The following is a 24,768-nucleotide window of genomic DNA, read 5'->3' as shown; positions in this document are numbered from 1 at the left end:
ATTGTTTAAAAGTAATATTGTATGTACCCAACAAATGTCAAATCGATTGACACCTACAGAATGTTGGAAAACTGTACCTTTTTGCTATGTAAGCTTTGGCAATATGGTTCTCTGTAAACTTTCATGCCAATAAAGCATTTTAATTGGAAATTGGAATTGGAATTGGAGAGAGAGACTGGGGGAGAGAGAGAGAGAGACTGGGGGAGAGAGAGAGAGAGAGACTGGGGGGAGAGAGAGACTGGGGGGAGAGAGAGACTGGGGGAGAGAGAGACTGGGCCGAGAGAGAGACTGGGGGGAGAGAGAGAGAGAGAGACTGGGGGGAGAGAGAGAGAGAGAGAGACTGGGGGAGAGAGAGAGAGAGACTGGGGGAGAGAGAGAGAGAGAGAGAGAGACTGGGGGGAGAGAGAGACTGGGGGGAGAGAGAGATTGGGGGGAGAGAGACTGGGCCGAGAGAGAGAGAGAGACTGGGGGGAGAGAGAGAGAGACTGGGGGGAGAGAGAGAGAGAGAGAGAGAGAGACGGGGGGGAGAGAGAGAGAGAGAGAGAGAGAGACTGGGCGGAGAGAGAGAGACTGGGCGGAGAGAGAGAGGGAGAGAGAGACTGGGCGGAGAGAGAGACTGGGCAGAGAGAGAGACTGGGCGGAGAGAGAGACTGGGCGAGAGACTGGGCGGAGAGAGAGAGGGAGAGAGAGACTGGGCGGAGAGGGAGAGGGAGAGAGAGACTGGGCGGAGAGGAGAGAGAGAGAGAGACTGGGCGGAGAGGAGAGAGACTGGGCGGGAGAGAGAGAGACTGGCGAGAGAGAGAGAGACTGGGCGGAGAGAGACTGGGCGGAGAGAGACTGGGCGGAGAGAGACTGGGCGGAGAGAGAGAGAGACTGGGCGGAGAGAGAGAGGAGAGAGAGACTGGGCGGAGGGAGAGAGAGACTGGGCGGAGAGAGAGAGAGACTGGGCGGAGAGAGAGAGGGAGAGAGAGACTGGGCGGAGAGAGAGAGGGAGAGAGAGACTGGGCGGAGAGAGAGAGGGAGAGAGAGACTGGGCGGAGAGAGAGAGGGAGAGAGAGACTGGGCGGAGAGAGAGAGGGAGAGAGAGACTGGGCGGAGAGGGAGAGAGAGACTGGGCGGAGAGGGAGAGAGAGACTGGGCGGAGAGGGAGAGAGAGACTGGGCGGGGAGAGAGAGAGAGACTGGGCGGGAGAGAGAGAGACTGGGCGGGAGAGAGAGAGACTGGGCGGGGAGAGAGAGAGACTGGGCGGGGAGAGAGAGAGACTGGGCGGGAGAGAGAGAGACTGGGCGGGGAGAGAGAGAGACTGGGCGGGAGAGAGAGAGACTGGCGGAGAGAGAGAGAGACTGGGCGGAGAGAGTCTGGGCGGAGAGAGAGAGGGAGAGAGAGACTGGGCGGAGGGAGAGAGACTGGGCGGAGAGAGAGAGAGACTGGGCGGAGAGAGAGAGGGAGAGAGAGACTGGGCGGAGAGAGAGAGGGAGAGAGAGACTGGGACGGAGAGAGAGAGGGAGAGAGAGACTGGGCGGAGAGAGAGACTGGGCGGAGAGGGAGAGAGAGACTGGGCGGAGAGGGAGAGAGAGACTGGGCGGGGAGAGAGAGAGAGACTGGCGGAGAGAGAGAGAGACTGGGCGAGAGAGAGAGAGACTGGGCGGAGAGAGAGAGAGACTGGGCGGAGAGAGAGAGAGACTGGGCGGAGAGAGAGAGAGAGAGACTGGGCGGAGAGAGAGAGAGAGAGACTGGGGGGGGAGAGAGAGAGAGACTGGGGGGAGAGATGCAAATAAAGGCAGAAGCAGGAGGCTATTTAGTGAGTTGTGTATTTGTGAAAGAGCAGTCTAAGAAGGGAGCGAAGAAAGCGTACCAAATTTAAGAAAGTAAGTTTATTTAACCAGTATCTTTGAAGTACAGTACTGTACTTGGATATGTTGTGTTCTTACTAATTGAGGCGCTTTATTCAACTCCTAGTTCTAAAGAACTCTGGTCCCAATAAATGTATTTATTTTCATAGATGCTGATTGAGCTGCTTGATCTTGTTTCAAATTTCCAGACATGTAGTTTTTTTACCTTACATAATCAATCTTTACTGCCCACAGATTCACTTTTTAGGCCCTTTCATCTTTGTTTTAGCTTGTGTGCAGTGATATTGAAATAAACACTAGTAGTACATTAATGGCCAACAGTTTAGTGGGAATGGGGCCAAGGGAGCCAGGAAGTCTCATTCACCGAGAAAGTGCAGGAGGTAAGGGAGAAACTAGAGAAAGACATGGGTTCAGGGTATAACATTTGCATACTGAATTATCATTGGCCCGCATGCATCTGTAAGGAATACCTATTATATTCACGTGATCACAGGCTGAGTTGTCATGGTCTGCAGGCATCTGTAAGGGGTCCTAACTCATCTTGTCCCCACTGTGCTGTATGATTGAGATCACAGACCTGATGCTTCATAAAAGAGTTTAAACTGTAATACTCCGTTGTCCTGCAATTTATTATTTTCGTACAAAGTGTGCAAAACAAGACATGGTGTCAGAACAGGATTTGAAATGGACATCGTTGGAGCTCCCTTACCTCGAATGAATTGGAATCTTTGAACTTACCTAGAGAATGGCGCAAGTTCAAGCAACACGTGGAGTTGATGTTTTTGGGTCCATTGAAAAGCAAAGGGGAGGAAGAAAAATGCAGCTACCTACTCCTGTGGATCGGAGAAAAAGGGAGAGACATTTTTAACACACGGTCTCTCACTGCGGATGAAGCAAAGTTACTGAAAAGTTATTTTGACCATTTTGAATCATATGTGATGCCAAGACCATTACGATATTCGCTAGGTACAAGTTTCAGGAGAAAGTACAAGGAGCTAGTGAGTCATTTGAACAGTTCGTGACTGAGTTAAAACTGCTGGTAAATGACTGTGAATATGCAGATAAAGATGAGATGGTCAGAGACCGCATTGTGTTTGGAATACATTCAGCTACAGTGAGAGAGAAACTTTTGAATGTTGGGTCCGGGCTAATGCTGGACAAAGCTATGGATGTAGCTAGATCGCACGAGATAGCCAAAGCACAGTTGAAAACCATAACCGGCGCCACGAGCAGCTTGCGTGAACAGACAGTGCACGCAGTTAATAGACGCACACCAAAGAACACCGCCCAGAGAGCGTGTTTTCAGAACAGAAAGTACAGAGAGAGTTCTAAAAATGAGCGACACAGACATAAAACGCTTCAAAAACTGGATATTGTGGAAACAAGATGCATGGGGAAAAGGAGCAATGCCCTGCCAAAGGAAGGCAATGTGGTAAACAGAACCACTTTGCTAAAGTTTGCAGGACTGTTTTCGGAAAAACAGTACACACAGTGAGTGACAGCCAAATGCTAGACAGAGAGCCAAATGCAGAGGAACTGTTTATTGATTCTGTGTCACAGAAAAAACAGATTTCAGAGACTGAGCAAGCTTTTGCCGATATTGAGATAGGAAAACAGGGCACAGAGCTTAGGTTTACACTAGACACTGGAGCTCAGGTTAATGTAATTCCTCTGAGTGAGTATCACAGCTTGAAGGATGAGCGTGAGCTACAGCCCACCTCACGCAGACTGACCAGCTATGGGGGTGAGCAGCTCATTGTAAAAGGCACATGCGTGATGAAATGCAAGTACAAAGAAAGCGACATGATGTTGAACTTTTACATTGTTGACACTCGAGCACCTCCAGTGCTAGGTCTAAAGGCATGTTTAGACATGGACCTCGTCAAGCTAGCGCTATCATTGACAGCACCAGTTGAGAAGCAGACAGTCATGGAGGAGTTTGCTGACATTTTCAAAGGAATTGGACTATTCCCAGGTGAATGCACTATTCACCTTGACCCAGCAGCAACCCCTGTGGTTTGCCCACCGAGAAGGATACCCCTTGCTCTACGTAGTCGCCTGAAGGAGGAGCTGCAGAGCATGGAGAATACAAAAATCATCGTCCGGGAAACAGAACCGACAGAGTGGGTCAACGCGTTAGTAGTGGTTGAGAAACCACGTACAGGCAAGCTCAGAGTCTGTCTCGACCCCAGAGATTTGAACAAGGCTATCAAACGCCCTCACTACCCTCTACCAACGCTAGATGACATCACACCCAAGCTAGTGGGAGCACGTTACTTCAGTGTAATGGACGCACGATCAGGATACTGGACTATCAAGCTCACGGAAGGGTCATCTAAGCTAACAACGTTCAACACACCATTTGGACGCTACTGATTTCTGCGTTTACCATTTGGTCTTATCTCAGCTCAGGATGAATTCCAGCGGAAGATCGACGAAACCTATGAAGGCCTCGACGGCGTAGTCACAATCATCGACAACATCCTCATCTATGGCAGGAGTAGAGAGGAACATGACAGGAACCTCCGTGCGATGCTACAAAGATCACGGAAGAAAGGTATCCGGATCAACCCCGAGAAAAGCATAATCGGATCCACCGAGATCAGTTATTTCAGGCATCGCCTCTCAACTGATGGCATTAAGCCGGACCCAGAGAAAATCTCCGCCATCAAGAAGATGGAGCCGCCGAAGAACCGCGCAGAGCTAGAGACAGTACTAGGCATGGTTAACTACTTAGCCAAGTTTGCCCCGAGCCTCTCCGAAATCAACGCACCCATGCGTCAGTTGCTCAAACAATCCAATGAGTTCCTGTGGACAAACAACATGACACAGCATTTCAGAAAATGAAAGACCTAATCACCAGAGAACCAGGACCAGTCCTTGCCTACTTCAACCCCAACAAAGAGCTCAGACTACTAGCGGACACGTCAAAGTACGGACTAGGCGCAGTATTACTGCAAGAAGGAAAGCCCATCGGCTACGCTTCCAGATCTCTCTCAGACAGTGAAATCAACTATGCTCAAATCGAGAAAGAGCTGTATGCAATTCTGTTTGGATGTAAGCGTTTCCACCAGTACGTCTATGGCCGACAAGTCATTGTGGAATCCGACCACAAGCCCCTCGAGTCAATCATGAGGAAACCACTAGCTGCAGCCCCACCAAGGCTACAGAGAATGATCCTTCAGCTACAGAAGTATGACTTCACAATCATTCACCGTCCAGGCAAAGACATTCCTGTCGCAGACACGCTCTCCAGAAAGTCTCTTAGCTACCAGGACAGCAGCCTCAGTAAAGGCATGGATGTGCAGGTACACAACAGCTTACCTGTGAGTGACTCAAAACTGAAGGAGATCCGCGCAGGAACAGAGAAAGATGCACAACTCACACTGCTGAGCAGTGTCATACATGAAGGATGGCCTGAGGAAAGGAAGAAATGCCCTCGGGGCATATCTGAATTCTGGAACCACAGAGACAAACTGTCACAAATCAACGGAATCGTCTTCAAAGGGGAGAAAATCATCATTCCTACCAGTCTCAGAGAAGAGATGTTGACAAAAATTCATGCTGGACATATGGGCATGGAAAAATGCAAACAAAGAGCACGTGACATTATGTTTTGGCCCGGAATGTGCAAACACTTTGAGGACATTGTCGGAAAATGTTCCATTTGTCTAGAACGCCGCCCATCAAATGTCAAAGAGCCCATGACAGGCCCTGGCAGGTCGCGGCAACGGATCTGTTCACATGGAACAACGAGGACTATATAGTGACTGTTGATTTACTACAGCAGATTTTTTGAACTGGACAAGCTTCACAGCACCACATCTCCAGCTGTGACCCACAAGCTAAAGGTAGCCTTTGCCAGGCATGGCATGGTAGAGACTTTAGTCTCAGACAATGGCCCACAATACAAATCAAAAGAGTTCGAGTCGTTTGCCAAGGCATGGGATTTCACACATGTCACATCAAGCCCACATTACCCTCAAAGTAATGGCCTTGCTGAAAAAACTGTCCAGATTGCAAAAACACTCATGGACAAAGCCAAAGCGGATAAGAGAGACCCCTACATCAGTCTCCTTGAGTACCGCAACACTCCGGTTGGCAACTTCAAGTCACCAGCACAGCTGTTGATGAGCCACAGACTTCGCTCAATCCTTCCAAGCACCAACCAGCAGCTGCAGCCAGGGGTCGTCAGCTGCAAGCAAGTGCATGCAAAACGTGTACAGAGACAGCAACACCAAAAGAGATACTATGACAGGTCAGCTAGACTACTGTCGCCGCTGCACAATGGAGAATCAGTCAGAATCCAGGAGCATGACTACTGGAAGGCAGCAGTTGTCATCCAGCCAGCTGACACTGAGCGATCGTATCACGTCCGCACCCCAGAAGGACAGGTGTACCGCCGCAATTGCAGGCACCTCCTGAACACCAAGGAACAACACCGTCATTCCAACGGGAGGATCAGTTCAAGAGTGTGATGAACAGAGCAATACACAAAACACATCATACCTACCTGAACCTGATTTATTGACCGATTTCAGGAGCATGCTCAGTTCCATACCACACAAGGTCGGGACGAGAGGTCAAGCCTAGAGTTATCCTTGATTTGTGAACTGTCAAAGGGTGTAGGCAGATCGCTGCCCTAGGAAAAAAAAAAACTGTACATCGTTATTGAAACGTTGAGATGTTCTCAGTGCTAGTTAAATGCTGAGTTTACTTATATGTTTATGCTACCGAGAACATTATGTAGAAGAAAGGTTTAAAAGTAATGCATAACATTTTTCTTTTAAAAGAAAGGGGATGTAACATTTGCATACTGAATTATCATTGGCCCGCAGGCATCTGTAAGGAATACCTATTATATTCACGTGATCACATGCTGAGTTGTCATTGGCCTGCAGGCATCTGTAAGGGGTCCTAACTCCATCTTGTCCCCACTGTGCTGTATGATTGAGATCACAGACCTGATGCTTCATAAAAGAGTTTAAACTGTAATACTCCGTTGTCCTGCAATTTATTATTTTTGTACAAAGTGTGCAAAACAAGACACAGGGCCAGGGCACAGGGGAGCCTTGGGCGAGAATTGGCTTGATGGACAAGAGGATTGGGGGGTGTGACAGAGGCAGATGAACAGATGGTCTTAAACTTTGTGACAAACCAGCCTGTGAGCTCCTTCCACGTGTTGTTGCCGAGAACATTGGACTTTCCACAATACATACACTGGAGAAAATTCTGAAAGCTGAAAACCCTTGGCTATAGGGGGGAAGGTGGGCTGCAGCAGGAGCAGAGATGGGCATTGTTCCGGAGGTGGAAGTGGGCGGTCTTTGTGAGGGAGAGGATTATGGAGTTGGAAGCTCAGTTCAGGGACACTGCGGTGACAAACCATTTGGTTCAACCTGAGATCGTGGCTGGGAATGGAGAAGGAATCGGGGGCCAAGGAACGGAGTTTGTGGCGGGGCTGAAAACAAGGGCTTCGGTGTTCCCGATGTTTAACTGGAGGAATTTTTGGCTCATCCAGGATTGGATGTCAGACGAGTAACCGGACAACACAAAGGTAGTGGAAGTGTTGAGAGAGGTCGAGCTGGGTGTCAGTCCGTGTACAGAAAGCTTGGAACTAACGGGTGGATGCTGCTTAGTGGTCATCAGTGTGCAAACTAAAGATAGGAACATGGGTAAACCACCAGAGACCTTCCCGTGTAATCTTTCATATCCTGGAACTAGCGTACAGCAGAGCTCCTGTTCCACGTATCCACATTATTGTTGACTGCGTGATGGTTAATGGAGGTTAATCTCTGCGCGTATTCCACTAGCAGAAGCAATAAAGTCGTCATGCCGGTTTTCTTGAAACGCGGAGATAGCACAGCAGTCATTAATAAATCTGTGACTAAATAAATGACTTGGGCAGCGATGTGAAGAAAGAGATTTTCTGAATAGGCCATATAGGGATTGGGAATGAAAAACTGACGTTCCAGAACAGTGTTGTTGTATTATTTATAAACGGTGTCTGAATGCGCTTCAGTAGTGTGACGTCACATCCGTGGTAATTATATGCACATTTGTTTAGCAATTGTAGTGTATATGTGCAACTGTTAAAGTATAGACTGCTGAAATATTTTGCCTCACTATGCTGCGCAACCTACATTTTCTGTCCGGGCTACTTTGCTGTGCTCCCATCCTGTGTGTCCCTGGATTCGGTTTAGAAAATATGGTCACCCTAGTTTGGACACTTCCTCAGAACTGGAAGACAGTACAAATGAACAGCATTTAAAAAGGAACATGAGCAGGGGGGACGGGGAAAAGAGATAGAATGAACTGTGTAAAGCGCTTAGATGGAGAATAGGAGATGGGTAAATGGCAGAAACGATATTTGTATTTGACAAAAGAAAAAAGAAAGAACTTGCATTTCCATAGCACCTTTCATGACTTCAGGATGTCCCAATGCGCTTTACAGCCAATTAAGTACTTTTGAAGTGTAGTCACTGTTGTAATGTAGGAAACACAACAGACAATTTGCACAGCAAGCTCCCACAAACAGCAGTGATAATGACCAGATAATCTGTTTTTAGTGATATTGGTTGAGGGATAAATATTGGTCAGGACACCGGAGCGAACTCCCTTGCTCTTCTCCAAATAGTGCATCTGGGGTCTTATTTCCACCTGAGAGAGCAGATGGGGCCTTGGTTTAACATCTCAACCAAAAGATGGCACCTCCGACAGTGCAGCACTCCCTCAGCACTGCACTGCACTGGAGTGTCAGCCTAGATTTTGTGCTCAAGTCTCTGGAGTGGGGCTTGAACCCGCAACCTTCTGACTCAGAGGCGACAGTGCGACCAACTGAGCCAAGTGAAAGACATAAAAGACATAAGAGACCAGTGTGTGAGTTATTAATCCTGTGTAATGAGACAGGATTAATAAAAAATGTCCTAGTAAAGGATCCCCTTGGAATGGGTGCCCATAACATGGTTGAATTCCAAATTCAGTTGGAGGGTGAGAGAGTTGGATCTCAAACCAGCGTACTAAGCTTAAATAAAGGAGACTATGAAGGTATGAGAGCAGAGTTGACTAAAGTGGACTGGGAAAATAGATTAAAGTGTAAGATGGTACATGAGCAGTGGTGTACATTCAAGGAGATATTTCACAACTTTCAAGAAAAATATATTCCACTGAGGAAAAAGGGGCGTAAAAGAAAAAACAGCTATCCGTGGCTAAGTAAAGTAATAAAGGATAGTAGCCGACTGAAAACAAGGGCATATAAAGTAGCCAAATCTAGTGGGAGAATAGAAGATTGGGAAGCACTTAAAAGCCAGCAAAGAATAACTAAAAGATTAATTATGAAAGGGAAGATAGATTATGAAAGTAAACTAGCAAAAAAATATAAAAACAGATAGCAAGAGTTTCTACAGTTATATAAAAAGAAAAAGGGTGGCTAAAGTGAATGTTGGTCCCTTAGAGGACGAGACCGGGAAATTAGTGGTGGGGAACATGGAGATGGCAAAAACGCTGAACAAATATTTTGTATCAGTCTTTACAGTAGAGGACACTAAAAATATCCCAACACTGGACAAACAGGGGGCTATAGGGGGGGAGGAGCTAAACACGATTAAAATCACTAAGGAGGTGGTACTCGGTAAGATAATGGGACTAAAGGTGGATAAATCCCCTGGACCTGATGGCTTACATCCTAGGGTCTTGAGAGAAGTAGCGGTAGGGATTGTGGATGCATTAGTGGTACTTTTTCAAAACTCCCTGGATTCAGGAAAGGTCCCAGCAGATTGGAAAACTGCTAATGTAATGCTCTTATTTAAAAAGGGAAGTAGACAAAAGGCTGGAAACTATAGACCAGTTAGCCTAACATCTGTGGTTGGTAAAATGTTGGAGTCCATTATTAAGGAAGCAGTAACAGGACATTTGGATAAGCATAATTTAATCGGACAGAGTCAGCATGGTTTTACGAAGGGGAAGTCATGTTTGACAAATTTGCTCGAATTCTTTGAGGACGTAACAGGTGGATAAAGGGGAACCAGTGGATGTGGTGTATTTGGACTTCCAAAAGGCATTTGACAAGGTGCCACACAAAAGATTACTGCACAAGATTCAAAAATCACAGGATTGGGGGTAATCACAGAAGATCACAGAAACCCCACAGTGCAGATAGAGGCCATTTCGGCCCATCGAGCCTGCACCGACACACATCCCACCCAATCCCCGTAACCCCTACACCAACACATATCCCACCCTATCCCCCTAACACTAATGGTCAATTTATCATAGCCAATCAACCTAACCCGCACATCTTTGGACTGTGGGAGGAAACCGGAGCACCCGGAGGAAACCCATGCAAACACAGGGAGAATGTGCAAACTCCACACAGACAGTCGCCCGAGGCCGGATTCGAACCCGGGTCCCTGGCGCTGTGAGGCAACAGTGCTAACCACTATGCCACTGTAATATACTGGCATGGGTGGAAGATTGGCTATCTAACAGAAAACAGAGAGTTGGGATAAATGGTTCATTCTCGGGTTGGCAATCAGTGACTAGTGGTGTTCCGCAGGGGTCAGTGCTGGGACCCCAACTCTTTACAATTTATATTAACGATTTGGAGGAAGGGACCGAGTGCAACGTATCCAAGTTTGCCGACGATACAATGATGGGAGGGAAAGCAGTCAGTGAGGAGGACATAAAAAACCTGCAAAAGGACATAGACAGGCTAAGTGAGTGGGCAGAAATTTGGCAGATGGAATATAATGTTGGAAAGTGTGAGGTTATGCACTCTGGCAGAAAAAAATCAAAGAGCAAGTTATTATCTAAATGGAGAGAAACTGCAAAGTGCTACAGTACAAAGGGATCTGGGGGTCCCGGTGCATGAAACACAGAAGGTTAGTATGCAGGTACAGCAGGTGATCAGGAAGGCCAATGGAATCTTGGCTTTTATTGCAAGGGGGATGGAGTATAAAAGCAGGGAAGTCTTGCTTCAGTTATACAGGGTACTGGTGAGGCCACACCTGGAATACTGCGTACAATTTTGGTTTCCATATTTAAGAAAAGATATACAGGAAACTTTGTGCTATCTGGCACCCACGGGACCGAGTTGCTGCCGTTGCCTCAAAACTGCCGTACTCTCCAGAGTTAATGTTGAGAGATACGGAGATTCTTATCTCCGTATTTGACAACAAACACTGTTGCTTAGCAACAGCTTCTAAACACTCGGGTGTGGCCCTAAAGCTCTGTAGCTGAAGCTGTTGCTATAGCTACAGACCTTGCACAGCTTGACTGTTCAAACAAAGCAAAAAAAACAAACAAAAAGAATAAAAAACGGCTGCTGATTTTTGCCGGTGGTTCCAGATTGCCGGATAGCTCACCTCCGGATAGCACAAAGTTTCCTGTACTTGCTCTCGAGGCAGTTCAGAGAAGGTTCACTCAGTTGATTCCGGAGATGAGGGGGTTGACGTATGAGGAAAGGCTGAGTAGGTTGGGCCTCTATTCATTGGAATTCAGAAGAATGAGAGGCGATCTTATTGAAACATAAGATTGTGAGGGGGCTTGATCGGGTGGATGCGGGGAGGATGTTTCCACTGATGAGTGAGACTAGAACTAGGGGGCATAATCTTAGAATAAGGGGCTGCCTTTTCAAAACTGAGATGAGAAACTTCTTCACTCAGAGGGTAGTAAATCTATGGAATTTGCTACCCCAGAGAGCTGTGGAAGCTGCGACATTAAATAAATTTAAAACGGAGGTAGACAGTTTCCTAGCTGATAAGGGAATTAGGGGTTACGGGGAGAGGGCAGGGAAGTGGACGTGAGTCTAGATTCGGATCAGCCATGATCCTATTGAATGGCGGAGCAGGCCCGAGGGGCCGTATGGCCTACTCCTGCTCCTCCTACTTATGTTCTTAAAGGGAGCCAGCTAAGTGCAGGTTAAGTAGTCAGGAAGAGAAGCGTGAAAAACTTGCAAAGCCGAGCAAGGAGTCTGACGGACGAAAAAAACAGGTCAACGCCAAGGGAGCAGACCACCCTGACCCACCAGTGTTTCGACGGGGGCTTCCCACCCCAGGCACAGTGCCCAGTAGAAAGGAGAGGTGCTGTTCCTCGAGCCTGCAATCAGCTTCATTGCAACAGTGTAGAAGGCCAAAGACAGAGGTCGGAGCAGGAGCAGGACGGAGAATTACATTGCGGTCCCATCTACATCAGGAGACTAAGTGCGTATCAGGTGATCGCTTTGCTGAAGACCTCAGTTCTGTCCGCAAGCGAGACCCTGTGCTCCCGGTTGCTTGCCACTTCAAATCTCTAGCCCTCTCCTGGCGGGGTGGCCTGTATTTTGCATTTAGTGTGTTGTAGGACTGTACCTACGATGAGAGGTTGAAGAGCCAGAGGCAGTGTTCCTTGTGAGCTGCGCTTTGTTCTGTGCAGCCGGTTTCTATTAATGCGCGGTCCCTTTAAATTTCTGCCACACACGAGGTATTTACAATGAAAAAGCCGGAGAGCGGCCTGCGGGGCGACCTTTCAGATTACTGCGCAGCCGCACCTTGGCAGGAACATTGCCCTGAGGTACTTTTTTTTAACCACGCTTGTGTTAGCTGTGACTCAGTGGGTAACACACTCGTCTCTTGAATCAGAAGGCTGTGGCTTCAAGTCCCACTCCAGAGAGTTGAGCACAAATCCAGGCTGACACTCCAGTGCAGTGCTGAGGGAGCGCTGCACTGTCGGAGGTGCCCTCCTTCAGATGAGACGTTAAACCGAGGGCCCCGTCTATCCCTCTTGGGTGGCGGTAAAAGGTCCCACGGCACTGTTTCGAAGAAGTGCAGGGGAGTTCTCCCCAGTGATCTGGCCAATATTTATCCCTCAACCAACATCACTAAAACAGATGATCTGGTTGTTATCTCATTGTTGTTTGTGGGATCTTGCTGTGCATTAAATTGCCTGTTGCATTTCCTACATTACAACAGTGACTTCACTTCAAAAGTACTCCATTGGCTGTAGAGGACTTTGGGACATCCTGAGGTCATAATGGGTGCTGTAAAAACGCAAGTGTTTTTTTTTTTCCTTTCGCACTTACCTTCATCGTCGATAGAATCCGGGGGTGGTACCGATCCTCCGGTGCCTAGTCGGCTGAGGCTGCGAGCACGGGCTCTCTTGTATCTGTAACAAACCGAGAGGCAGCACAGGGAGAAAGAAGAAAACAGTCAGAATCCTGATTGCAAAGTGGGGGGGGGGAAAAAATGACTAAAATGATGGAGAAGCTGAACGTTTAAGTGCAGTAAATCAGATTGCCGAGCTGGTCCGGCAGTGGGTCCCCCTGAGGAGCTGACCCCTTCGGGAGTGCTGCTTCTGGATAATTACCACATTCTCCCAGCAGCTATCGTACTGCATTAGGAGCAGCGTAGAAATCGAAAACTCTCCACTGAGCCGCCCCCTCAGCAGCTATTACTTGTAAATGGCCGAATGAATAACGCTTCCTTTCGTTGTGCTACAGGATTAAACTAATTTTGCAAGAGACCCAGCCTCATTCCAGCTCACCGGATTGTAAGAATGGGTTGACCTCGCTCCCCTCTTAGTATATAAGACCGTGATCTTGGCTGTGGTTTTCCTTTTGAACCTTTTCCCCACAGAATCATTAGTGCTGCTGCTCTTAAGTGTTTGGTGCAGATGCTCTCCCCCCTATAGTCACTTGATGAAGAAGGAGATTTAATGGGTAGGGAATTTTTTTTCCCCCAGGGAAATGAACATGATGATTTGAAGGGGAAGTATGTTCTACTGAATTACCCCACAGTTCCTAAATATTTGGAAGGGAGAGAGCCCCACGCTTCGGTTACTCTCCGTTCCGGCTTCCACTGTCGAGCTGTCGGGAACAGAGAAATTTTGCTCAGTGTCCCCTGGGTCAACCAGGGGCAAGAAGCCTGGCCCTGAGCTACACTCTCACCTTTCATGGAGTGACTTAGCAGAGGTGCAGGACAGTTAGCCACTTAAAAAAAAAAAAAAAATAGTGTATAGCATAGAGAGAGGTGCTCAAAGTGGGAGAAAATAACAGGGGAGCGCGAATCATAGAATCTTACAGCACAGAAGGCGGCCATTCAGCCCATCAGGCCTGTGCCGGCTCTTTGAAGGAGCTCTCCAATTAGTCCCAGTCCCCCCGATCTTTCCCCATAGCCCTGAAAATATTTCCTTTTCAAGTGTCTATCCAATTCCCTTTTGAAAGTTACTATTGAATCTGCTTCCACCGCCCTTTCAGGCAGCGCGTTCCAGATCACAACAACTCGCTGCATTTAAAAGAAAACATTTTCTCGTGTCTCCTCTGGTTCTTTTGCCAATTATCTTGAGAGGTTTTTTTGTTTTTAAATCACTTTTTCAATCTCTAAAATAAGTATTAAAAATAATTCTGTGGTGCCAGCCCCTCCATTCTCTTTGTCTGGTTTGTCAGAGGGGTGAAGCTATGGGGGGGGAGGGGGGGAGATTGAGCACGTGGAGAGGCTACTGCAGCTTAACGAGTCTGTAGGGGGGGGAGAAACCAAAATATTCACACATCACAGCTGATGCTTCTGGTCACTGTTACAGTGTGGAGGGTCTTCCCACACCTTAAAGATCACAACAGCGCGACTCCCCTCTCAAACCAGGAGGGGATCAAATCGTGTTTGTAACTTAAAACCGCCCGTCACGATTTGTCAGCTGAATCCGATCATTTTAGCACCAGTGACTGCCCCTCAACAGAATACAGGTTGGACCCCGGTAATCCGGCACCCTCGGGACAAGGCCGATGCTGGACCATTGAAAATTCCGAACCACTGAAGGTTAGGTAAATAACACCTAAAATAACAATATTAGGTACAATATTATGTTTGTTTATATCGCGGGAAACGGTGGCGCCGCCGAGCGGCTGCTCCGCAAACTAAAGACCGCCGGTTTCAATTTGTGCCGGACCACTGAAGGTGCCGGACCGTTGGGTGCCAGATTACCTGGGTTCAACCTGTATACCCAGTTCTCTTCTCCCCCTCTTCCCCCCCCCCCCCCACCCCCCCAGTCCCGGCTTTAGCTGCAATACATAGCTAGTTTGTACAGAGCTTCAGTTTAATTCTGACATTGTGGAAGTCCACCTATGAAAGCTGGCCTTTCACAGCACTAGGGTCGCCAACTCTGGTTGGACACATCCCTGGAGGTTTCATCACATGACCTCCCGCCTCCAGCAGCCCCGCCCGGTCAAACAACCTTTTTTTTTGAATCCCATTTCCAATATTTCTATTCCTAATAAACAAAAGTGTTCAAAGAATGTGGAAAAAATACACAGGATTTTTTTTTTTTTTTTTTATAATGCCCCTATGAGATTTCTCCCAGAGTGCTTGCAGCCGTTTCCAGATAATTCATCTTTGATTCCTGGAGACTCCAGGGCAATCCAGGAGGGTTGGCAACCCAGTGCAGCACTGAGCCTGCTGCCCGATCCCCGGGTGTTTGTGAGCGGTGAGCCTGTCCCTCGGAATGCAGGGCCTGTGTGTTTACCGGTATCAGTGGCGACGGCTGATCCAGTCCCTCCCAGGGCTGCTACACAGCAGTTCAGCTGGTCCTGAACCTTTGGTTGTAACCAAGGTGTCAGCTGTGGCTCAGTGGGTAACACACGGGGTCAAGTGCCACTCCAGGGACTTGAGCACATAAATCTAGGCTGATGCTCCAGTACAGTGCTGAGGGAGTGCTGCACTGTCAGAGGTGCCGTCTTTCGGATGAGACGTTAAACTCAAGTGGACGTAAAAGATCCCACGGCACTATTTCGAAGAAGAGCAGGGGAGTTATCCCCGGTGTTCTGGCCAATATTCATCCCTCAATCGACATAACAAAAAACATTATCTGGTCATTATCACATTTGCTGTTTGTGGGAGCTTGCTGTGCGCAAATTGGCTGCTGCGTTTCCCACATTACAACAGTGACTACACTTCAAAAGTACTTCATTGGCTGTAAAGCGCTTTGAGACGTCCGGTGGTCGTGAAAGGTGCTATAGAAATGCAAGTCTTTCTTAATCTCTGAAGTTATGGTTACAACCAATATAACACCTCAGGGAGGGGCCCAGTTTACTTGGGTTGTGATCTCAGCCACTGGAGAGTTCCCAGTCACTCAGTTTGGAATACTCCCCTTCGGTTGGGCTCAGGATCAAGAACCGTAGGGCTGACATCCTTACTTGTGTGTTTGTGGTGTGCGCGATAAGTAGCTCTCCATGCTGGATCTTCTCGAATACACATTGTTCGTTATCCCAAAGTCAGCGTCCCAAGATGGTCTTGAGACCAACATTATTGGCGGATTTCTGCTCTCCCATTTCTCATGCTAGTGACAACTCTAGGAGCCCAGGTCAGCAGCTTTGTACTTGATCCCTTAAGGAGAAGCAAGGCCCTTGGAAAAAGTTGGTGATGTCTGGGCGCCATTGTAAACTATAGGTATCTCCTGGGATTTGCTAATCTATCATAAGTCCAGCAACATTTCTAATGTTGCTGAGCCAGCAGTACCCTGGAGAGGTTCCTCTCCTTCACATCGAATATCGCGGAACATCAGTACAACTTCCACTACAGGAGGATGTCAAAACTGCTGTTTCTGCATCTCACGACCTGCACCTCCTGTTACCCTCATTTCCCTGTTGGGAAACGTGCAGCCGCCTTACTCTAAGCCGCAGGCTGTTTATTAACACAGATTTGCACCTTTATCGCAGCCGGTGTTAACTTGTAATTTTCCTTCCAATGTTCTCCCCCTCTCGAATGCACTGACTGTTCCTGGCATAGTCTCCAGTGCTTCACTCAAGCCAGAGTGTGGGTAACTGCAGACTGTTTTTAGCGTGGGAGGCATCATAGTTGAGCCCAAACCTGTCCCTACCCCGCACGCGCACGCTTTCAATGGAGCGGGAGCGTGATCAGGATCAGGAACCCTGGCTCTTTTGTATTTTACCTCAATCGCTAACCCAAGGAGACTGTGGCTTTATGTAGCATCCACCTGCTGCCTAGGCGGAGATCCGCGAACCCGGCACAACTAGCAGTGGAACCTGGGACTGTCTGGTCTCTATGCCTTAGTTTTGCATCAAGTGTTACCTTTACACATTGGGCCATTGGGGAGGTGGTATAAGCACAGCTAATTCCTGCTGTATGCGCTTCGTCTGTGTGTGGGTGGTGGGGGGGGGGGGTGCAGGAGTCCAATTCTTGAGCATCCCCGATTTTCATCGCCCCACCATTGGTGGCCGTGCCTTCAGCTGCCGAGGCCCTAAGCTCTGGAATTCCCTCCCTAAACCTCTCCGCCTTTCTACCTCGCTCTCCTTTTAAGATGCTCTTTATAACCTACCTCTTTGACCAAGCTTTTGCTTGCCTGTCCTAATGTCTCAAGTGGCTCGGTGTCAACATTTTGTCTGAGAACGCCTATGAAGTACCTTGGGGTGTTTTACTATGTTAAAGGCATTGTATAAATTACATTTGTTAAGAATTGTGAGACTTGTTGTTGACATGAGCGAAAAAAGAAAAACATATGATTGCTGAGAATTCAGAATGAAACGCTGGCAGTGCGCTGCACAAGTCAGTCAGCACCTGAAAGAGAGAGGTTAACAATTTGTGTTTGACTGTTCTGATGAGGGTTTTCTCGGGTACTGTCTGGCTTTCTGTGTTTTTGCAGAATCTTCTGTTTCTGTTATTGCTGGTCTGTCAACACGAATATAAAAGACATTTTAGAAAACAATCTTTCTCTCCGGCCCTGTATAATGTCAGTGTTTGCTTTCAACAGGTTACATGTCCGAACGCCTCCTTCACCGACCTGGCTGAAATCGTGTCCAGAATCGAACCTGCAACAATACTGGTTGTGGACGGTGAGTAATGGGCTCCCGTGTGCAGACTGCTTCACACAGTGTGCTAACACCTGAAAGCTTAGTACGATACAGTGCAGTCCTTCCCTATATACTATCTCATTTAATTAACTTCATCTCCTATCCCGATTAACACCATCTCCCGGCGTAGGTGAGATTACCACCAGCCACCCCATTGCTGATTGTTTGATGGTCTTACCCCTGACTCCACCCTTTCCCGGAGTTTTCTACGTAGCAGGACATGATTCGCTGAACTGAGGAGACTTTTAATTTTAAAAAACAAATGACATTTCTTATCCTAATGAATGTTTCAACAGATGATTTGTTTCCCAGTTTTAATGTCAATCTATGCACGTTCGAGTTCACTCCCACTTAGGCTCTTTGGTTCTCTTTCTTGTGCACATGCACTCTTTTTCTGTCTGTGTCCCTCTCTGTGTACGCTCTCGTGTTCTCTAGCACACGTGTGCTCTTTCTTTCTCCTCCTCTCTCGATCTGTCTCTCGCACAGATTGTCTTGCACATTTTTTCTCGTGCACGTTCTTTTTCTCTCACTCCATCTTGTTCCTCTTTCTCACCCTCGCCCTCTGCCCCCTCTTCCTCGCCCTCTGCTTCCTCGCCCTCTGCCCCCTCTACCTCGCCCTCTGCCCCCTCTACCTCGCCCTCTGCCCCCTCTACCTCGCCCTCTGCCCCCTCTACCTCGCCCTCTGCCATATGAAAGCCCTGTGAAATACTGGTGCTGGTTATATTAATGGTGGAATACATCACAGATTTCTTTTCCATTTTGGTTTTCTGCCCTTCCTCCCTGAAACCTGTGGCTGACGGTGAGGCCGAGTTCCAGACCTAAACAGCTCTTGGGTGTCTCACTCCAGCAGCTGTCCATGTGTGAGCCTAGACCGAGAGCACCGGCAGTCTAACCACGGAGGGTATTGTACCTGAAAATGCCCTCGGCGTTGCACTCATTCTCTAACCGGGGTGCTGAGGAGAGTGCCCATATTGCCACCCAGGCTCGATTCAGGTTAGCCAACAGACCTGGGATCTTTCCTTTGATGTCTGCTGAGATAATGCTGAGGGCTTCCAGTTAGAAGTGGGGCTACCCCATAGAGCAGTTGATCGGACACTGGGTCACCACATGTAGTCCACTTTACCACAGTTTTGTCTTCTCGCTAACTTTTCTCCCCTCCTGAAGTCGGGGCAGAGCTCACAGGCACTGATTGCCTTCTGGCACCTCTCCTGGTGTTGACTCCTAGCCAGTGCACAGTTCAACGTATGCTGATTGCCCTCCAGTAAGCAGTAAATACACAGACAGATTTTGAATCCCACACTCCACCAATCGAAACACGTCTAAACATCAGGCTCAGCTGCGATGACTCCCGTTGTCAAATAGCCTGTCAATGCTTGGTGACTTGGCAACTTAGGAGAGGTACTAGAGAGCTGTCAGTATCCACGGAAACCGAAGCTAGCAAGGGCCGGTCGGTGCCTTTAGCAGCAGAGGAGAGGAAATTGCCCCCCCCAAAAAATGAGAGGTTTCTTTGGTCACTAAAACAATGTTTTATATTTCTTTTAAAACTATCCAGCAAATCTGGGGTCTGGCACTTGCCGTCGAGGCCAATGTGTGATTTACCCAGCAGTATGAGTCACAACTTTGGCAGTTGATGTAAAAGTCATGAGCGCGGCACTTTCACCCCTGTTACAGTAATTGGCTTCGGGGATTACAGCCGGTATGTGGAAAGGGTGATCGCTCCAGATATTGGGGCTGACTGTCCACTGCCAGTGCTCTATCTTAACGTGGCATCTGCTGTCTATTCCGCAGATGAGTCCGACTACCAGACCGACTATGAGGAGGATGCTTTGGACACCGAGAGGGACGACTATGATGGCGCCCCCAGTGAGCAGAATGAAGACGAAACCTCTAACAGTGTAAGAGGGGTAGATAATATTGGTGAGAGACTGAGAGTGCTGGAAACGCACAGCAGGTCCCATCAGCGTCTGAATGAGGAAGGCGGGCGCACCTGGCCCATCAAAAGACGCCTCTCTCCCGAAGACACTGTCAAACCCGCTGTGTATCTTTCATTTATTTATCGTTGGTTTCTGTTGTTGTCGCTCTTTCTATTTACAGTCGCTGCACAAACAGCAGCACTCCCTGTTCAAAACAACTGCAGGAAATAATTCACTCGGAATGCAGGCTGACAGCTCGCCCTTTTAATATCCCTTGATACCCTTACCTAACAAGAATCTCTCTATCTCGATCTTGAAAGATCCAACTGTCCCCAGCATGCACAGCCTTTGGGGGAAGAAAGTTCCAGGTTTCTATACTACCCTTCATGTGAACAAGTGCTTCCTGATTTCCCTCCTGAACAGCCAAGCTCTAATTTTAAGATTACACCCCCTTGTTCTTAATTCCCCCACCAGAGGAAATAGTTGCTCCGTATCTACCCCCATCGAATCCTCAAACACAATGTTGCTGTACATTTCTGTCTAGAAATCTAGTGAAATGATCTGTCACTTAATGGGTGGAGAGGCCCCTTTTAAGAAGAAAATACCTAAATCGATATATTATTTAAGAGTAGGCTGCCTGAACTAAAACTGTCTCTTGCAAAATGAAAGAAACGATAGAGCATGACAGGTAATTAATCGTCGAAGCTCTCAAAAGCCTGTTCAGCTTGACAGAGACATAATAGACTTAAAGTATCTCTGGTGCGCAAAGCAGTCAGACAAACTCTCAGTGATCTTTACTTTCAAGTGTTGGCTTGGATCAGCTGGTAGGACGCTTGCCTCTGAGTCAGCTGGCTATGGGTTCAAACCCACCTCCAGCATTTGGACACGTAATCTATGCAAGGAGTCTTGCAAATAAGGTGGATGAACTGAAGTTGTTGTTGAACACATGGGAGTACGATATTGTTGCTATCACGGAGACATGGTTGAGGGAGGGTCAGGACTGGCAGCTCAATATTCCGGGGTATAGAATCTTCAGGCGAGACAGAGGGGGATGTAAAAGGGGAGGGGGTGTTGCAATATTAATTAAGGAGTCAATTACTGCTGTAAGGAGGGATGATATATTAGCGGGTTCCTCTAATGAGGCCATATGGGTAGAACTTAAAAACAAAAGGGGGGCAAGCACTTTGCTGGGAGTGTACTATAGGCCCCCAAACAGTCAGGGGGAGATAGAGGAACAGATATGTAGGCAAATCTCCGAGAAGTGCGAAAATAATAGGGTAATAATAGTGGGGGTTTCAACTTCCCCAATATAAATTGGGACAGTCAGAGTGTGAAAGGCTTAGAGGGTGCAGAATTCTTAAAGTGCATCCAGGAGAGCTTTTTGAGCCAACATGTAGAAAGTCCTACAAGAGAGGGGGCGGTACTGGACCTAATTCTAGGGAATGTAGCCGGGCAAGTGGTGGAAGTGTCAGTAGGAGAGCATTTTGGCGACAGTGACCATAATTCGGTGAGATTTAAGGTGGTCATGGAAAAAGACAAAGACGGCCCGGAAATAAGGGTTCTAAATTGGGGGAAGGCCGATTTTAATATGATAAGGCAGGATCTGGCCAAAGTGGACTGGGAGCAGCTGCTTATAGGAAAATCCACATCAAAACAGTGGGAGACTTTCAGAAGGGAAATAGAGAGAGTACAACGCCAACATGTTCCTGTAAAGGTCAAGGGTGGGACCAACAAGCAAAGGGAACCTTGGATGACAAGGGATATACAAAAATGCATTAGAAATAAGAGGGGGGCTTTTGGCAGTTACAAAAGACTAAAGACAGAAGAAGCCCTAGAGGAGTATAAAAAGTGCAGGGGCATACTTAAAAAAGAAATTAGGAGGGCGAGGAGGGGCCATGAAATAACACTGGCGAGCAAAATAAAGGAAAATCCTAAGATGTTTTATAAGTATATTAAGGGCAAGAGGATAACCAGGGAAAGGGTAGGGCCCATTAGGGACCAAAGTGGCAATCTGTGTGTAGAGCCAGAGGATGTAGGCGGGGTTTTAAATGAATTTTTTGCATCTGTGTTCACTATGGAGAAAGACGATGCAGACATAGAAATCGGGCAAGGGGACTGTGACATACTTGAACATATTAGCATCGAGAGGGAGGAGGTGCTAGCGGTTTTAGCGGGCCAAAAAGTGGATAAATCCCCAGGCCCGGACGAGATGTATCCCAGGCTGCTGTGGGAGGCAAGGGAGGAGATTGCAGGGGCTCTGACACTAATTTTCAGAACCTCTCTGGCCACAGGGGATGTACCAGAGGACTGGAGAACAGCTAACGTAGTACCATTATTCAAGAAGGGTAGCAGGGATAAACCAGGGAATTACAGGCCAGTGAGTCTAACATCTGTGGTGGGGAAATTATTGGAAAAAATTCTGAGGGACAAAATTAATCTCCACTTGGAGAGGCAAGGATTAATCGGGGATAGTCAGCATGGCTTTGTTAAGGGTAAATCATGTCTAACAAATCTGATCGAATTTTTCGAGGGGGTGACTAGTGGGGTGGATGAGGGAAATGCTGTGGATGTGGTGTACATGGACTTCAGTAAAGCTTTTGACAAAGTCCCGCATAGGAGACTGGTCAAGAAGGTAAGAGCCCATGGGATCCAGGGTGCCTTGGCGCGTTGGATCCTAAACTGGCTGAGTGGCAGGAGGCAGAGGGTGATGGTCGAAGGTTGCTTTTGTGACTGGAAGCCTGTGTCCAGTGGGGTACCTCAGGGATCGGTGCTGGGTCCCTTATTGTTTGTGATCTACATAAATGATTTGGATGAAAATGTAAAAGGTATGATCAGTAAGTTCGCAGATGACACGAAAATTGGTGGGGTGGTAAATTGCGAGGAGGAAAGCCTCCGGCTACAGGACGATATAAACGGGTTGGTCAGATGGGCGGAAAAGTGGCAAATGGAATTTAACCCTGAAAAGTGCGAGGTGATGCATTTTGGACGGACAAATAAGGCAAGGGAATACACAATGAGTGGTAGGACCCTAGGAAGTACAGAGGGTCAGAGGGACCTTGGTGTACATGTACATAGATCCCTGAAGGCAGCGGAGCAGGTAGATAAGGTGGTTAAAAAGGCATATGGGATACTTGCCTTCATTAGCCGAGGCATAGAATATAAGAGCAGGGAGGTTATGATGGAGCTGTACAAAACGCTGGTGAGGCCACAGCTGGAGTACTGTGTGCAGTTCTGGTCGCCTCACTATAGGAAGGATGTGATTGCTTTGGAGAGGGTGCAGAGAAGATTCACCAGGATGTTACCTGGGATGGAGTGCCTCAGCTATGAAGAGAGGCTGGACAGGCTGGAGTTGTTTTCCTTGGAGTAGAGAAGGCTGAGGGGGGACCTGATTGAGGTGTACAAAATAATGAGGGGCATAGATAGGGTAGATAAAGAGGAACTTTTCCCCTTAGTGGGGGGGTCCATAACAAGGGGGCATAGATTCAGGGTAAGGGGCAGGAGATTTAGAGGGGATTTGAGGAGGAACTTTTTCACCCAGAGGGTGGTTGGAATGTGGAACTCAATGCCTGAAAGGGTGGTGGAGGCAGGAACCCTCACAACATTCAAGAAGCATTTGGATGAGCACTTGAAATGCCATTGCATACAAGGCTATGGACCAAATGCTGGAAAATGGGATTAGACTGGACAGGGATGGATGGGCGGCGCAGACACGATGGGCCGAAGGGCCTCTTTCTGTGCTGTAAAACTCTATGACTCTATGACACTTCAGTGCAGCACTGAGGGATACGATGTCTTTCAGCTAAGATGTTAAACCCGTCTCTCTCTTCCAGTGATTCAAGTGGATGTACCGTACTGTTCAGAGCAGATGGGCGAGCGGAGATGATGTGCGGGGTAGGTTGATTGGCTATGATAAATTGACCCTTAGTGTTAGGGGGATTAAATACGTGGGGTTACGGGGATAGAGTGGGATATGTGTTGGTGTAGGGGTTACGGGGATCGGGTGGGATATGTGTCGGTGCAGACTCGATGGGCCGAAATGGCCTCTATCTGCACTGTGGGGTTTCTGTGTCTGTGTGAAAACAAGAGAGGAATGCTGGGATCCTCCAGCCCTACAACTCTCCGAGATTGCTGCGCTCCTTCCAATTCTGGCCTCCTGCGCATGCCCGGTTTTCATCGCTCCACCATTGACGGCTGTGCCTTCAGCTGCCAAGGCCCTAAGCTCTGGAATTCCCTCCCTAAACCCCTCTGCCCCTCTACCTCTCTTTCCTCCTTTTAAGATGCTCCTTAAAACCTACTTCTTTGACCAAGCTATTGGCCACCTGTCCTAATATCCTCTTACGTGGCTTGGTGTCAAATTTTGTTTGATAACGCCCCCTCGAAGCGTCCTGCAATGTTTTAGTACATCAAAGGCTCTATATAAATACAAGTTGTTGTTGAGAGTACAGAAATGTCAGTGTAGTTCCTCGGATGGTTAAAGGAAGTATTGATGGGCTAAGCAAAATAAAGAGAAGATGGAGTCCCAGTGTAGGATACTGACTCCCAAGGCAATAAAAGTGTATCAAAGAGGCTGTGGATGCTGGGACAATTGGAGCTGTCAGGACTGAGCTCGATAGATTTTTGTTGGGTAAGGATATCAAATCATTGAAGCCCATGGGATTGAAGGGGCAGTGGCTGCATGGATATGAAATCGGCTAAGAGAGAGGCAGCAGAGAGTAGTGGTGAACGGTTGTTTATCAGACTAGAGCGAAGTATGCAGTGGTGTCCCCTAGGGGTCGGTTTTCGGACCACTGCTCTTTTTAACATATATTAATGACCTGGACTTGGGTTTACAGGGCATAATTTCAAAGTTTGCAGATGAGACAAAGCTTGGAAATGTAGGAAACGGTGAGGAGAGGATAGTAGCAGACTTCAGGAGGATATAGACAGACTGGTGAAATGGGCAGATACGTGGCAGATGAAATTTAACACAGAGAAGTGTGAAGTGATGCATTTTGGAAGGAAACATGAGGAAAGGCAATATAAATTAAATGGTAAAATTTTAAAGGGAGTGCAAGAACAGAGGGGGTGTGCGTATACAAATCTTTGAAAGCGGCAGGACAAGTTGAGGAGGCTGTTAAAAAAGCATACAGGGTCCTTAGCTTTATAAATAGAGCCATAGATAACGAAAGCCAGG

At 47.7% G+C, this 24,768-nt stretch overlaps 1 protein-coding gene across 1 annotated transcript in view; it reads left to right on the top strand.

Moving 5' to 3' along the window:
- Positions 1-24,768, top strand: part of pnpla7b (patatin-like phospholipase domain containing 7b) — a 320,770-nt gene that overhangs the window by 279,919 nt on the left and 16,083 nt on the right. The window contains exons 30-31 of the mRNA XM_085965146.1: positions 17,397-17,664; positions 19,471-19,577. Coding sequence (XP_085821272.1) covers positions 17,397-17,664; positions 19,471-19,577 — 375 coding nt within the window. The remainder of the gene's footprint in view (positions 1-17,396; positions 17,665-19,470; positions 19,578-24,768) is intronic.

This window comes from Somniosus microcephalus, chromosome 23, assembly GCF_052327205.1.
Source record: "Somniosus microcephalus isolate GS21.2 chromosome 23, FLI_Smic_1.0, whole genome shotgun sequence".
Lineage (NCBI taxonomy): Eukaryota > Metazoa > Chordata > Chondrichthyes > Squaliformes > Somniosidae > Somniosus > Somniosus microcephalus.
This window is presented reverse-complemented; position numbering and strand designations above follow the sequence as displayed.